This window comes from Aythya ferina (assembly GCF_964211825.1).
Source record: "Aythya ferina genome assembly, chromosome: 24".
Classification (NCBI taxonomy): domain Eukaryota; kingdom Metazoa; phylum Chordata; class Aves; order Anseriformes; family Anatidae; genus Aythya; species Aythya ferina.
The window spans coordinates 3775172-3791916 of record NC_140322.1 but is presented as its reverse complement, the minus strand read 5'-3'; the positions used below and the strand labels follow the sequence as shown (position 1 = coordinate 3791916).

At 45.2% G+C, this 16745-nt stretch overlaps 1 protein-coding gene across 2 annotated transcripts in view; it reads right to left on the bottom strand.

The window, feature by feature from the left end:
- Positions 1–16745, bottom strand: part of ARID1A (AT-rich interaction domain 1A) — a 60776-nt gene that overhangs the window by 19555 nt on the left and 24476 nt on the right. For both annotated transcript variants that reach the window (XM_084497287.1, XM_084497286.1), the window contains exons 3-4: positions 16183–16644; positions 14874–14987 (exon numbers count right to left, since the gene is read on the bottom strand). In XM_084497287.1, the coding sequence (XP_084353413.1) occupies positions 14874–14987; positions 16183–16644 (576 nt within the window). The remainder of the gene's footprint in view (positions 1–14873; positions 14988–16182; positions 16645–16745) is intronic.

Below are 16745 nucleotides of genomic sequence, written 5' to 3'. Positions count from 1 at the left end.
AGAAATGTGGCTCAGCCTCTGAATGACAGAAAACTTCTGCTTCACCGTAATTAATTCATAAGCCTCATATGAGCTGGGAAACTACTCACTTGAGATGGATAAAAACAAACTAAACAGAGATTTAAAAGAAAATCATAAAACATTCTTCAGGGTTCCCACTTTCTTCAAAGATAGCAAAAACTAGCAATTACAATATTAGCTTTTAAAGTTCAACTTTTTTTTTTTTTTTTTTTTTGAAGGCAAGGCTAGAGAATGCCTTTCCTCCTGCATGTATTCACCCTGAAAAAGCACAAGAAGCCTAAGGAAATTGAAATCTCCAGTTGCTGCAACAGTGACTGCAAAGCAACAGCACCAAAATTCAGTTGGCAAGTCTGAGAAATGGTGATACGCCCAAGATAATTATGTGGAAATCCAAGGTTCACGACTGTCCTGGGTGCTTGATACTAGGGTAAGTTGCCTACTCAGGGTTGGCCTGGAATAAATGAATGAGTCCACAACAGGGTAAATGTTGAAGTGTTTGAACAGAACACTGGGAGTTTTAACTATTCCAGGGATTAGATCTCTGCCAGAGATTCAAGGGATCGCAGCAGGTGAAGAAATGGCAGACCAAAGCTTACCAGGCCCTTGCCCACCCTTTGCAAGTCTTTCAGAGCAACCAGCCTCAGATCAGAAGTGCTCCAGACTGAGCCCTGCAGGTGTTTTAGATCGAGCTCCTCTGAACAGAATTCAACTGACCAGCACAAACATAGTCAACTTATTTAAAACACCAAAAAGACTGAGCTGACTGAAAAATAACTTGGACGCCATTGTCTCATTTACACTGACCGTACAACACCTTGGTTAGCAGCAGTTCAGATGACATTTTCCCAGCTCTGTGCAACGTGGAAGGACCTCAGTCAGACACAGGACACCGCAAACTTATCAGCTGTCAGAAGGGAGAGCCCTATCGCTCTGTTACACCTGTCTGCCAGGTGAAGTGTGAAAAGGCTCTGAGAGCACATCCCTATCATCTAAGCTGGAGAGCAACACTTCACCTCTTAGGAAGGGGAAAACTGGAGTTAAGGAGGAATAAAAAAAGACCTGGGAAATATCCAACCACCTCATCATACTTGTTGAGCAGAGACTGGCACTCGGAAGGACAAAGGGGAGAGCTGGGCAGCAGCTGCACTACTTTGTTGTCTGCTGCAATAGGGCAATCTTGTCTATTTTAGCAGCAGAATTGGATCAAAATGCTGGCAAATGCTACATTTGAGCTGGAAATGCCGGTCACTTGATGGGAGGACTTAGTGCATAGTATGCCCTTCCACCCCTTCCATTACTGCTTCTGTTTGAGAGATAATTTCCTGCATGACAGTCTCAGCGGTACATTTGCTTACTTACGAAGCATTATCTTCCTGGGGAAAAAAAAAAAAAAAAAGCAAAAAAAAAGCAGCTTTGTTTTATTTCAGTAAAAGCTAAAAAAAAATGAGAAAAAGCCTAAAAATAGTGTCTGTGAGGTTTTGTAATTTTCACTACCTTCCTAAGGTAGAAAGAAGCATTGCTCATTTACGCAGTTACTTTTTTTTTTTTTCCCCCTGGAAAACTTCGACAAAGCCCACATCCCACTAAAGAAACCACCAGAAGTGGGGGGTAAAGAGGGAATTTCCAACATTTTGCATTAAAAGGCATTAACCAACACAAACAATCAAGACCTGAACACTCTTCTCTCCTATGCAGTTCCTATCTAAGACTGAGATTAATCAGATTTAACTTCAGCTACTGGCATATGATACACCTCTAGGTTCCTCTCTAGTCTAGGAGAGGATCAGAACACCTACAAGTCAATTCAGCCTGACCTAAAATTGTTTCTAGTAGCTACTGACATTTCCTTTAAGGTACTTTTAGGCTAAATCACCAAACACATCCAAATGCTGTTTTTAGCATCACTGCAATGAAGCTGGAGGCCAAAACCCTCTGCAGCTTTAAAACCCTCACCACAAGCTCACGCAGTTCAGCAGTTCTGCTGGTCAGCAGTTAAACCTTCAGACCGGAGGGGCAGAGCTACTACTGCTATTTCACTGAGAGATTTTTAGGCTCAGAAGAAAACCACATTACAAATGTACACCTGAGACAGCACATGGGCATGAAAGGATGGGCACAGGGCAAGCACGCAAGGTGGAGCCTGGAAGTTTCCTTCCATTATCAGGAGCCTAAGTGAGACGCTTCTCCAAGAGGCAGGAGTCTGCCTCCGAGATCTGGGCAGGTCACTGTTTGCTACGTGGTGTGAGTGATACCCATGCATGTCCCAGGCAGAATAAGAGGATACGATTTGGCAATACCAGGCCAAAAATGTCTGTGATACACAAAATGAAGCAGTGTTAAAAACTGTTTGAATATTAACTCCTAAGTAACTAGATAGCAATCTTTGAAGCTGATGTCTTCAACCTTGCCTGCGCATCAAAGCTTACCCTAAGTACTGCAAGTCATTTAAAAACATTCAGTTTTAATTAAGTGGGTTAATACGGGGTTGCTTCAGACATGCAAGCGAGGGCCTCTCTGCATTGCTGGCATACCATCACGGACCTCACATATATGAGAAGTAGGCCTTCTAGCTTTCAGGCTTTGGATCAGCCTCTCAGATAATCAGTTTAAATAAGTTAAAAATGAATTATGTGTAAACCTTTCTTGGATGTTAGGACACGTATGAATTGATACAGGACAGTACCACATAAAGCGAGTAACTCACAAAGTGAATTTCACCTCTACAGATTTGTAAGTTTTATGAATCCCGATAATAAAGTCATTTCCCAGCAAAGAAATGTTCCAGCAGCACAGCAGCATTTTCTAAGTGTGTTATCCAGCAGCACTAAGTTTCTCAGAAGTGTGATTCCTGCAAGTGGAAGGAGAGAAGCAGAGACTGGAATGCTTAAGTGCAAGCAGCTAATCAGTAAGGAGCTGTTTTCCACCTATCAAGTTGTTTTCTCAGGATGCCAACCATCAAGACGCGGTGTTTTTCTAACTAGATCTAAAGGACACCCTCCAACTTTGATATCCCATTTACTCAAGTGCACCATGAACTAGGGGGAAAGGAAATCTCTCAACCTCTCAGCAGACTGTTTTAACGACAGTTACAGCAGAGAAGCCTTAAAGAAAAAAAAAAAAAAGAAAAAGGAAAACCTCGTTGCAATAATGGAGACCTGCTGCTGTCAGTGGGTTCTGGACCAAGTCCAAAGAGAAGAAGGCCAGCGAGGTTTTATTTGCCTCCCGCAGAGCATCAGGAAGAGACCTGGGAAGACGCAGCAGCAGCACGAGAAGGGCTCTCCTCTTCCCTCCTCCTGCAAGCACAGCCAATCGAGCCGAGACAGGAGGTGAGGCTCAACAGCAGTAACTCTGCCAACTTGAAGGAAACGTCAGGGTCTGGAGAATTTCCTCACGTGTTTCCAATGTGTTTTTTATGCATTTTATTGCTCATCTGCCATGCAGATCAAAAACGCTGGAGGGATTCCAACTATTTCACACAGAATCTCACACTCCAGGCTGGCTGCAGCCCCAAAGCCTGAGTTTCTTCACTTGAAATACTGCCCAGTGTTATTTTGGGATGTGACCTGATAGCGGAAGCCCACAGGGACCCTGAAACGATAACTGTTCCAGCTGCGATTGGTTGCCCAATCCTCACCGATGCCAGCATGGGTTTGTCAGTACTGCTGACAAACAAGGACTCAGCAGCTAACACCTTCTTTTCACACCACAACAAAACCATGCCTGAAATCACACAATCTGGTACCCAAAGGAGGGGGCAGGGGAGTTCATCTATCTCCGGGAGAGGGTTGCAAGTCCTGGCATGACCAACACAAGGGAGCCGCTTCGTTTGTGCTGGAAACAGCGAGGTTTCTTTCATACAACAGGGGAACCACCATTTCGCTATCTGATACGAGCTCATTTGTTAAACAAACACGAAGATGAAACAACGAGAAATACTTCAGATCAAGGTAACAAAACCCCAGAGAACAGATTCAAGGCTCTGCTCCAGCCCACCCCACTGATCTGGAAGAGCAGGAAGACTGACCAGAAAGTAAATTGATCTCCTCGCCGGGGACTGCGAGCTTCCTATGCTGCTCCCCTGCCCATCCCCAAGGTAAGCACGTATGAAAAGTGTGGGGGAAGAGGGAAGGAGCGCAGTCAGGGCCCACAATCATTACGTCTATCAGATCACTAGATAGCACTCAAGGAAATTATGAGCTGGAGACGAGCATGTGGTAGAGGTTATAAATTCTGCAAGGCCAGTTGTTTCCATAAAGATGCTTACAAGCAAGACCACAGCACAATGGCTAAATTTATTTCCCCGATTCTTTCTGGAAGGGAAAAAGCCTCCTCATTGCTTCTGACTAATTGAAATACCTACTTTTGATTCCAATTTCACGTTCTCTGCAGCTTACTTTCCACTCATTCAAGAACTACCGACACCTAAAATTACAAGCTCGTCCTCTCCCTCCCCTTTATTTCCACCCCCAACATACCTCAAGTCCTCTCTACCACAAAAACGACACAGCCGACTGGCAGGCCAGAATCTCCCTGCTATTTCTATGAAAACAGACTTGTTCCTCCTTCTACAGTAAAGACAACTCTATTTTGCATCTTATACCCCACAGAGCAACACGTCTCGTAACACCAAGCGGCCTGGAGACCTCACTGTGCTCCATCTACCACATCCTTCAGGTGCACAACACCTCGTAAAGCTGACTAGAGATTTCCCCAGATCTGACAAAGGGTCCAGGCAGGGCCCTGCAGCCCATCACCACCTTTCTACTTTCAGCTTGCTTCCCCAGTAAAAACTAGAAGCTGGAGTTGGGAAACACAACTTAAGCTACAGCAAAAAAAACATTTAACACTTACGAGGATAGAGTACTCTCCATCTACATCATCTACAGTCTCCCAGGTTTTCTCTCACCAACGCACTAAACAATCAGAAGTGAGTTTTTCAGTCTCCCAGCTGATCCTGCTTACCAGAGATACACTGGAAAGGTCCCACACTCCTGCAGGCCTCACCTACCACCAGCTCAACTTCACCTGCCATGCTTTAAAATCCTGTCTAAACCCATCAGCACTTACCACCACAAAGATATAAGTGACATCATTCAGCTCGCTCTCTGCTCTTCTACAGTTGTTAACGTGCAGAGTATAACGGGTCAAGAGCTATGGGATTCTTCCAACACGTTTAGGCTGGACAACAGACAAAGGGGAGGAGGAGAAGGAAGGATGCACACACAACGCTTTTCCAGCACAACCTCTCTCCACACCTAGAACATCACCAGAACTTACAGCAAGGTCACAGCCAGGACCATTGTTATCAAGAGTTCCATTCTGTATGTGACAGGTCTTACTTGGGGAGGAGTAGGTGGCCGAAACCAACAGTGTGTATTTTTAAATGGTCAGTTTACCTTCTACTGATTCAGAGCTTATACCTGTGTGTGAACTACACTCATCCACATTTCCAAGCTACTAAAGACTAATCAAATATAATCAAAATCTAGCAACAAAATCAACACGCTTCTTGACCATACACAGCTTTCCTCCTCTGCCACGTACCTCTCAGTTTTTACTCCCTGAGGAGCTGAAGAGTTTGGTTTTAGTTCACAAGGGAAAGATGACTTTCTCCTGGGTTAAGAAACAAGGAATGCCCAGGAAGATGCCTGCTGAAGTAGCATGAGCTGCACAGCTCGCTTCCGTGCTTCGTGAGAGCTTTTTAAGTTTAAGGCCTTGCCTCTTCTATCTCTCTTCAAGTAGGGCAAGGCCAGCAATGAGAAGGAACAAAGAGTTTCAATTATACAACAAAATGACTGGGTTTGGCCCCTCAAATTTCTTCTTAGAAGTTCAAACCCTGATCTGAGCAGTAAGAGGATTCTCAGGTTCTGCATCATGCTCTTTTGGAAAAAAGCAAAGATCCCAGTTACAAAACTAAGCGTGCATAAAAACGTTCAGGTTCTATTACGTGCCACTTACTCATCCCAGGATGCCTTAAACAAAGGAAAAGTGCTTGACTTTTGCTACTTCAGGAAAAAAACACCAGCCCAGTAAAACAAGTATGAGGAAGGTAACACTATCAAGGCTCCAGCCTCTGCTAGATGGAGTCCATATTCCCTTCCTTTATGAGGAGTTTAAGCTCCTCTCAGGCATCAGTGCTGACAATTACAAACCTAAGATGGGGACTAGAACATGCAAGAGAGATTTGTGCAGTTTCAGCTCAAAAAAAGAAGCTGAAAAGCTCATTCTTCCAGGCTGGCTTTAGACAAACTGGTAGAAGCTGCTGGCTCTAGCTGCACTGCAGGAAAAAGAGCGTTTGGAAAGGAGGCTGTCAGGAGGAGGGGCTCAGCGTCACACAAGAAATTTTACTCTGATTGCAAAAATAAGCTGCTGTTCTAATCCACCTCAGTAAATCTAGGTGAGTCGGGTCATTTGGCAGAAAGCAGGTACAAAATAAAAAAGGGAGAAAGAGAGACGGAAGTGCTGCTGCTGGCTTTACTACATTCCTGCAACGGGAGACCTTGCAAAACAGCCAGCACTGCTACCGCAGCAGCCATTGATTTTTCAGAGGTCGATACTCCACTCCCACAGATCTGCTCGGCAGGAGCTTTAATCACATCTACTGCTCCTACTCTGTGCCACCCCTCCTTCTCTTCCCCTTCCAAATAAAATTAAAAAAAGAAAAGAAAATGAGGGGGGGGGGGTGTCCTCCCCCTTGAAACACTGACCAGATTAACAAATTTCATATTCTGCCTCTTTGGAGAGGAGAGATTCGGAGGCTGTGGTTGCAGCACGAAGTACAGGAGGAGCAATGTGATTCACCCTCAGAACAAGATGTCGCTGAAGGGAAAACCCACAGCGTGGAAAGGTGGTGGTCCCACCCCGGGAGCGCTGGGTGCTCAGCTCTTCTGCAGGACCCTGGGAATCACAGCAGCAAAGCCCCCCAGGAGATAGTTGCCATTTAACCCTTTGAAAACTGCTCAGCTTCTAAAAGTACTCCCAGGTTTACCTAACCACTGGTACAACAAAGCATTCAAAGCAGCAGCGGAAATGCTGAAGTTCTGCCTGACACTTTGGCTAGCACAAAAGTTAGCCTGGCCATCCAGCAGCAGCATGCTGCAAAAGAAAAAAAAAAAAAAAAAAAGGGTGAAACTTGAAGCTTCAACAGCGACACCAACCCTGAAATGGGTTGCAGGAAAGACGCATACATGACCCGGGCACAGTGAGCAGCGCTATCACAGCAGCATCAGAGGATGTTCTCAGCAACACTGATTTTTCTTTTTTTTTTTTTTTGAAGGGTGCTGGGCATGCAGGGGAGCGAGAGCTACAAGTTGACCACATCAATCAGAAAGGCTGGTCCAGCACCAGGCCCTGGGAAGGAAAGTGCAAGTGAGATGCTAGTATGGGTCTCAGGTGACAGACCACAACCTGTTTATTTAAAGAGCCTTTGTTTTCCTTCCAGAGGTTTTTTTTTTTGTGTTGTTCTGCTTCGGTCTGAAGACAAAGCCCAGATCATCCAAGAAGCTCAATGCCGTAAGAGGCAGGAAGCTGCCCTCTTATTGCCAGCCGAAAGGATATTCCAACTCCCCAGCAGTGCTTCCTCTGGAAGGCACTTTCCAATCTCTGATGTGTTCAATTTAGACTCCAAAGCATTTAGTCATCTCAGCATGTGATTATGCCACCATGCCAACCACAGGAGCTTGGGTGGGCAAAGAAACGCAGCAAAGGCAGAAGTCTGAAATAATTAAAAAATTTAAAAGGCCCCTGTTAAGACCAATACTTCAGATTTCAAAACAACTCCGCTTTTAGTATTATCATCAGCCTCTGTGAAACAATTAAGAGTGACAGAATCCATTTCTAAAAAAGCATAAAGAAGAAAGATTTTAGGAGGGAACAGGATTTGTTAAGGCAATGGATATTTGCAAGCCTGATGAATCTGGCAGTGCCCTCGCTGGAACGAGCTGGGAAGAGGCAGCCAAAAGCTGGCAGCTGCCTCGGAAAGGCCCCGTACCTGCGGGGAGACAGCAATGGGGCAACACGAGGGCTACGGCTGAGCCCCCCGACACCGCCAGCTGGGGCAGTTCTAGGGGAATAAGCTTTAATCAGAGCCTGTCTGAAATACTGCTCCCAGGTACTGCTGACCTGGACGGGACAGAGAAACCAAAGAGACGTTTTAAAGGACTGAAAGCAGTTCTGCTCTCGTCCTGGCTCAGAGCAGTGAGCGTGCAGGGAAGAGGTAAGCACAGCCATGGCAACCTGGCTCGTGCCACGCACTGACGCACACCCACCGCCACCCTCAGGGTCAGGGGTTGCCAGAGCAGTCAATTCCCAGAGATGTCACTTTGTTTCACTTCAGGAAATTATTTTTTTTTTTTTTTTTTAAATAAACGTTTCTGTTTCCCTCAGTGAGCCTTGATTCAAACTACGATAAAACGTATTTACGCAACTCCTCCTCCAATTACCACGCAGGCCTCGTTTGAAATCTCAGCGCGAACCTTGCACCCCCGGGGACACGGGCACAAGCCCGTCCCAGCCACCTTGCCACCGCCAGAGCCCTGGGCCCACGCCATGCCCTGCATTCGAGAGCCACGTGGAAAGCCTTCTCCACTGCGTTTGTGATTGTGCACATCTCCGAGACGAGTCAATCCAGAAGGCCAAAATGACATTACTAGGGAAATGATCCCAGCAAACCGAAAGCGCAGGTATGGCAGCATTTAAAATGAGTGCAGTGCTGTCAGGCGAAGTTAAACACCTTCACTTATCCCCATAACCACCCCACGCAGCACACGAAGGTCAGGTCAGCCCCGTCCTTCCCTCCCCTGCACCGTCTGGGATCTCCAGCAGGGTTAAGTTGCTTCCAACATCAGGCTGACTGAGGCTTCCGCACATTTTCAAGGGTCTCCGATAACACCAGCTCAGCAGCAAAAAAGGAAGTGAAAGGCTGATTTCCCTGCCCTACAACAGCCAGCTGCTCGAAAGCGTGCTCAGAAGCAGAGGGTCATCTCACGCGGCGTGCGCTTCAGCACTCACGGTGCAAGAACGCTCTGTGTTTCCAGGGGATGCGTGTGACTGAGAGCACAGACTATTGTTTGGGATCCAACATCAGAACTGGTCATCCTACAGCAATTTCCTGATGAAACGCTGACCCGCCTAGTCCCTCCAGCTGGGCCTAAACCCGGCCTGGGGAACGTGCAAGGCCCAGCTCCTGAGCGAGCTGCGGCCGCTGGCCGGGCCCTCCCCGCCGAGATGGCCGCTCCGCGCTTCCGTTAGGCCTGTAACCGAAATCGCTCCTGAGAAAACGAAAGGTTCCAGTTAGGGGAATCTGTGTAAGGCGTAGAGGCAGGAAGCAGAGCCGAGCCGCTAACGACTAGAATAGAAACAGGAAACGAGCCCGGCATCGAGCATAGCGCAATCTGCTGCCAGCGCAGGCTCCTGCGAAGCCGAGCTGCAGCAGCGGCCCCAGCGCAGTGTGATTGCTGAAGGGACGCTTCTGGGCTTCACTGGGGGGACACGGTGGGGGCAGAGGGTTTGGTGTGGCCCAGAGAGGGCCCGAGAGATGCAGCAAGGGGTGGGGAGCTTCCTCCCAAGCACCAGGTCAGATCAGCTCGGTTCCAGCCTGGAGGAAAGGGTGGGAGGAGAGAAATTGCCACATGGACAAATAGCAGAGCGGCCCCGAGAAGCAGGTCAGACGCGCGAAGCATGTCGCTGGAGTGGCTGGAAGATTAGGGAAGCTTTGCGAGCAGCACTCTACACTCTCTGCATCTGTAAAGGCTCATAGCAAAATTAAAATTAATTAAAAAACAAAGCATGGCCTTCTTAAAGAACCACACAAAAACGATTGCCAAAATCGCACACACTGAGAAAAGCTGAGACAAAGAAGCCATGGTCAGGTTAAAAAATGTTTTCAACTCCCTCTATCACCATAACTTGGGATAGAAACCTTCCCATCAGCATAAACTGGAAGGCACCCATCTCTCCAGTACCAGTGTTTCAAGTACTGCGATCCCTGGGGCAAGCCTCCGGGTGCTGATGCGCTCATCCGCACACCCACTGCGATGCCCAGCCACCAGAGCATGCAGCTCCCCTGCTTCAAAATGCATACACCACTAATCCCTCTCTCTCAAGGCAAGCAGTAAGACAAGCTCAGAAGGCCAAATACAAACCAAACGTAAGCAGGAAGTCCCATATGGGGGGGAAGGGAGTGACTGAAGTGACCAAAGAGATTCAACTATAAAAGTTTCTTTTCCCTTCCCCCAAAACAAATTGCCAAAACGAAAAATATTGAGCTCAAAGAAGTTTTAAGAAAACATTCATTTCCTAAGCTGCACCTCCGTCCCCATCCACAGCAGCTTTGAAATAGTTTTTCACTGTATGTCAGGCTGTTGCATTCATTATTTCCAGGTCAGAGGATGCAGCTGAGAGAGCTCAACTTTATTCCACTTCAAGTACCTGCAGAGTGCAAGCTGAAATGACCACCCTGTAAAAACTGGCAAATCCAAACAGTGCTTTCCTGACACCCTCCAGAACGTCCAAATTCAGAAACTACTTGGCTTATGAGGAAGAAGTCAAACAAAAAATACCCCACCACGCTGGGGATGTTCACAAAAGAATCACTTCTCTACCAGCCAGAACTCAGCAGCTTCATTTCTCTCCCTTCCCATAGTCTAATTTTGCTAAATCCATAATGTAAAAAATCCAAAACCAGAACGCATATTCAAAAGTTAAACAGATCAGGAAATTTGTTTGTAGTTGGTTATAATCCTTCCTGCCATCAACAAGACTCTTTTCAGACCTGAAGTTGGTGATGAACCAAATTGAAATGCAGTTAAATAAGAAATACAGTTTGCCAGCAGTGCAAAATATTGAGATTAAAATGATTTCCCACTCCACATCAAGATGAAAATCATTTGCCCAGAGAAGGAATGGGGTTCCTCCCTCAAGCTACACAGTAAACTGACCAAAACTGACTAAAAACATTCTGTGACTGGAATTCTGAAACTTCTGTACAAGCTGCCCCAGTTTGCTTCATTATGCATTTGCTGCAACAAAAATTCAAACACAACCTTGCTATTTCAGCGCTTCCAAAACCCTGCCAGTATCTGCCCTCCTGGTTCAGCCAGAAGTCCCACCCCAAGCAGAACCCTTCCCATCAAAGCACTGCTGAGAACAGCATGCCTCACACTAGTTTTGGTTTCTACAAATAGAAAAACTTCACTGAAGAAATCCCAGAAAGTCCAGTGAAAAGCACATACAGCCAGTATATACTGGTAGCAAATCACTTTTGCTCTATACATGGCTTTTAGGGCCAATCTGTCAAAGGTCCTAACACCACACTTATCAACTTCTGTGGTTAGGAAGGTGCTAACAGCATGGCAAGCACTGTCTCGGTGCTTTACTCCACATCCACTTCAAAGACACCAGGAACCTGTACTCAACCCCTTCAAGGCAGAGACCAAGGCAACGTAACACTGCTCCACGTTCCACAATGAGATACGAAATTCCTTCCAACAATCCCAAAACTCCAGAGATTTCTGCAGCAGAACTGACTTCAATCCAAACCCAAGTGGATGTCCTAGCAACTTGTTTGCTTCCCCGTACCTGTTACCAGAGCATCTTCCAAGCCTAAGCAGAAGATAATTAATAGCTGGAAATATTTGACTTTTACAGACTCTGTATCCAAGCCTCCAAAGGTAGAAACACCAAATAAACTGGATATGACTTGCCAAGAAAAATTCTTTGCTGAAGAGATGAGACTAGGGAATCTCCTGGGAGAATATGATTTATGCTATGGATTACTATTCCTCTATTACACCCAGACACAAAAGACTACACTTCACTTCTCCCATACACAATTGGAATCTAAGTTTAGTTTAGCTGCAATCCTGACAAGAGATTCCCTAGGGAAGCAGCAAATTCTTCAGAGAAATTCTTCATCCAGCCTGCTACAGGAAAAGAGGACCAGGCAGGACACTCGCGTGGATGCATTACTTTTTAAAAGACATCAGCGCATTCGCAGCAGCATTCTCTCCCGTCGCAGCAGGTACAATCTTCAGAAAGGGAACAATAAACCAAGAAATACTTTAGCTAGAGCAGCCTAGTAACACCAGCAGAAATGGGAGACCAGACATTTTCCTACTTGCAGACGTTCAAACAAAGCACTAGAGAAATCAGTAATTTGACTCTTCTGCTATTTAAAGTCTTAATACAGGAACATAGAAAAAAAGTTTAGTTAGGGACACAAAAATCACTGCCAGGAGGATACCTTGAAGACCTCCACCCAGAATGATCAATGTTATATTTCTCAGGCAGATCCTAACAAACCAGCAAGATCTGACAGGAGTTGAACTTGACAACGTTGCCAAACCAACACTTATCATCTCTAGGAGACCACCACTTCCTGAAACGGTGACAGTGTCAGCCCAAGATATATTCCCACTTTTACTGCTTGAAGTTCTAGCATTAATACGATGCACAGTACTAAACGTGTAAAGGCTAAAGACTCGTAAAGGCACTGGGTACATAAATTTAACACTTCATAAATAAGTACCTAAAAGCAGCAATCTCCTTCTCCTCCTGGAGTTGATCTATGTTTAATTAAAGATGATGCATCGTACGATTTGCCCAGATTCCAGGATACCCAGTGAGCTATTCCACAGTGCCCACGGAGGCTTAGAAGAGGACTCAGAACTCCACGAAAAATTAAAAACCCACAAACTAACTATGCTTCTCTAAGTCATATATAATAGCAAAACAGGGATCTAGGAATCCCCTCGACTAGTATAAAACTTTCTAAAACAGACAGAGTGAGGAATATAAGGAAGATAAAAGAAATTGATAACACCCTTCCAGCGCAGCTTTTCTGCTTCTAAGCTTCCCCAGGCCAAGTTTCGTGCAAGATACTCATCCCTGGAACAAAGAGTTGGCTTCCATACACCTCAGAGGTCCTCTTTACAACACCCCACAACATTGCTGTCTGATGCATTCTCAGTTTACAAACAGGTGCTGATCTTGCCCTACAGTACCCTAATTTGAGGGACAAAATTATGAAACACACGTAAGAATAGAAGTGAGTTTTTCTTCTTGCGGGGAGTTTGTGGTGTTTGCTTTTTTTTTTTTTTTCTGGCTCGCCAAGGAAGAAAAGACATAAAAGTACACCAGGGGTAGGGTAAGCTAAACACTGTTTGTTTTCTTAAATGTTAATTATTTGGTGATAAAGTCAGAAAAACAAGATGACTACAAAGTCTGTTTAAAACAGAAAATAAGCTTTCCAGCTAGCAGATAATAAAAGCTGGACCCAATTTTTGTGCCCTGGATTTCTTATCAGAAAACCTCTGAATATCTTATTAGAAATTAGTGAACACATTATCATTTAAAACTTTTAAACTGGATAAAATTCCCTCTTCTCTAAGTTTTCCCTCACTCCTATGGCTGAGATGCATATCTTTTCTTAAATTGCTTGGGAAAAAGGAAAGCTTGAAAGGGGCCAAGCGCATTAAACCACAAGGTATAAAAAATTCCCACTGGTGCTGAGAAGGAGCCACTTCTGCTAAGCAGAGCAACTAATTCCTATAATCTGAGTCAGAGGGCGCTGATTGGTAGGATTCATGAAGGCTCTATCAACAATGCTACTAAACAGGACTTCCCACCGTTCAGAGCTAGAGCAATTTCTTCAATTACTTCAGCGGCTTCACTTTTCCTACATTCTTCGCCAGAAGATGGGTCACATGGAAGAACTTGTGGAGAGGCAGAGTGGAAAGAAACATGCTATTTAAAAGGATTTTTCCCCAGGCCTCAGAACAAATTAAATCTTTGTAATCGAGGTCCAAAAAAAAAAAAAAGAGGAAAAAAAAGAAACAACCCACAACTACTCCCATTAGGTGGTCAGAACTAGAATCACTTTGTATTTTGGGTGACAATTTGTACCCACAATCCAAAGGAATTATTTCAAGGGGCTCACAACAAAGCTGTTCTCATTGCTGAGAGCAAAAATAACTTTGCTGTATACACAGTTCACTTTCCTCTGACCAATCCAACTGCAGCTTAGAAAACAGACTTAGCCAGTGGCTAAATAAAAAAAAAAACTCACTCACTTCCTACTGGTTACAAGTGAAAGTAACCAGCAAAATCTGAATGCAGCAGCTCAGTACTGTTCTTCCAAGTCAGAGGCACAGAGTGACTTGCGCAAACTTAAACTTCTAACCCTTCTCCATTTTCTTCATGAAGTTTTAACCCAACGTTAAACTATTCTGGTCCAAAACTTGCTGGAAAACCAGGCACTGATTTCATACACAACTGTTCACTGCACCTTCAGCAAGCAGATTCAGGATGCAACAGAAAATACAACTTTTCATCTAGGAAGGAGCTCTCTCTGACTGATCTTCCTCACTCCAGGTATTAATAAACTTGTCTTTTGCACCAACTGTTCAGTCAGAATGGATCAAAGAAGCTTAAATCAGCAGTATGAGGATCCAATAACACAGAAAGGGAACAGCTCTACCAGCCCTTAACCACCTATGAAACAGTGGGCTAAAGGAACAATGGAGTAAAATAAAAGTGAAACACCTTTGCCTGAAGGTCAGAACTTACTCTCACAGTAGTCAGGTATTTCAGACACCATGAACAGAAAACTCAAGAAATCTTTAGGCTAGAACTCGCAGACCAGAGTACCTAGGGTTAAACTTTACTCTCAGATCCATTACTTTTGTAAATTACATTTAATCTCCAGTGGGAAGCCAGAAGCTAATGACTTGGTAAAAAGCACAGGCAGCCTCCATCATTCCCATTTCCACGTGGAATACTACCAGTGCTAATTTATCCTGCTGTGCTTCTGATTGCCCTCACCCCATTCACTTCTCCAACAGCTCACCACTCACCGGCAGGCTAGAAGGTCTGGACTGAAGATTCAAGTTCATGTCTTCTTGCCCTTTACTGGAAGCCATTGAGGGAGCAGATGATGCCTGGGACCCAAATGATTCTTGAGATAACTCCTGAAACATCAAGAAACACCAAATAAAAACACAAATGTGAATAAAATGAAAGCTCTGCTGGAATCACTCTGATGTATTCTCACACTGTGGAAGAATTATGTACCCTCGGTGACATTTGCCCAAAACTGGAAATAGGGCAGCAAGGAGTTCAAGCCAGCACGCCTACTGCTCCACAGGAGGATAAACGTTGCTGGACTACCATAGTGACTGTTGGAAGTAGAAGTCCAAACCATGACAAAACAATAATTCTCCGGCTTTTCCTTATTACAGACAGATCCTGAAGAACAGAGACTGTCCTGGGAGACTGCCCACTTGGCTTCTCAATCTTCTAACATCTTACAACAGCTCTAAGTACTTTATTACACAAACACAGCAAGTCAATTAAAATCTTCAGCTCTTCATATGCTACCTTTGATGCACTGCAATGTTTGCTGAAAGGTCCCAGCTAGCTTTTCACACGACTATTACAATAATATTAAACCTTGCTGAAAATAAACGCACAGGGGAAAAAAAAAAAAAAAAAAAAGGATCGCTTCATGATCTTATCTTCAATTCCACGTGCTTCACGTCTTATTTCTCCTCCCTAAAGCCAAGTTTTACATTTAAGAGCAAACTCTCCCATCTATGTGTCATTCTGCAAAACATCTTTTATTGGCCCAATTTCCATTTGTGCTGCCATCTGCAAATGTCTGTGGAAAAACTCCACCCAAGCAGCATGGAACCAAGGAGCTTTCCCATGCTCACTTCCTCCGTGTGATCAATACACCTCCTGAAGTCTTGGACTGAGATAGAAAAGCACCAGGAAACAGTGGTTTTTTGTAGACTCAGAAGTGCCCTGCTATTGTGCTAACCCAAGTAGCTCTGTAGACCACCTGGAGATCTTCCAGAGACCACAGTGTGAAAACCATGCCAGTATGAAATCCTTTAGACTGGTATTGCCAATCAGCAGCATTTACTCAGAACTAGTCTTCAAAACTGCAGTGTTACCGCGGCTCAGCCTGTTACCACCATAACATCTCTGTGAGATACAGATCTAGACACAACAGAGAAGGCAGCACATCTATTATCGCAATCATTCCAGCCAGCTTGCTGACGCGTAGCTCAACCGACTTCAACGCACAAAGAAAACGATTTGCCCGAGTTTCTTAAAAAAAAAAAAATACTCGCAGAAGGAACCAAGCACGAGCCAGCCTACCTGAGGAGGGGGGAAGCGTTGCTGGGAATACGCAGACTGCTGCTGCTGCGGCTGCGACTGAGGGTATGAAGATGACTGCTGAGAAAGAGCCGAGGAAGCTGTCTGCTGAGTTTGTTGCTGCTGCTGGTAGGGCGACTGTGACTGCTGCTGGGAGTAGGGAGGCTGACTCTGTTGATGCTGCTGGGCTGTGGACTGCTGCTGAGGATATGGAGTCGGGGACTGCTGATGGGGCGGCTGGGACTGCTGCTGAGAATACGCAGGCTGCGATGTCTGAAGTTGTGGAGGTTGAGACTGAGGCTGTTGCTGCTGCTGATAAGAAGGCTGAGAGTGAGGGGTCTGGGATGGAGGCTGCTGAGAATATGGAGGCTGCTGCTGCTGGGGATGAGGGCTTTGCTGGTTGTAATATGGAGTCTGGCTTTGCTGCCCATATGCACTAGGACCCTGCTGTCCGTAAGGCGGAATCTGCAGAAGAAGAGGGGAGAATTATACCGGTTAAGAAGCAATTTTAAGTACACACACAAAGTAAGATCATACTCAAGAAGCAACAATTTAGAGAGCTATTC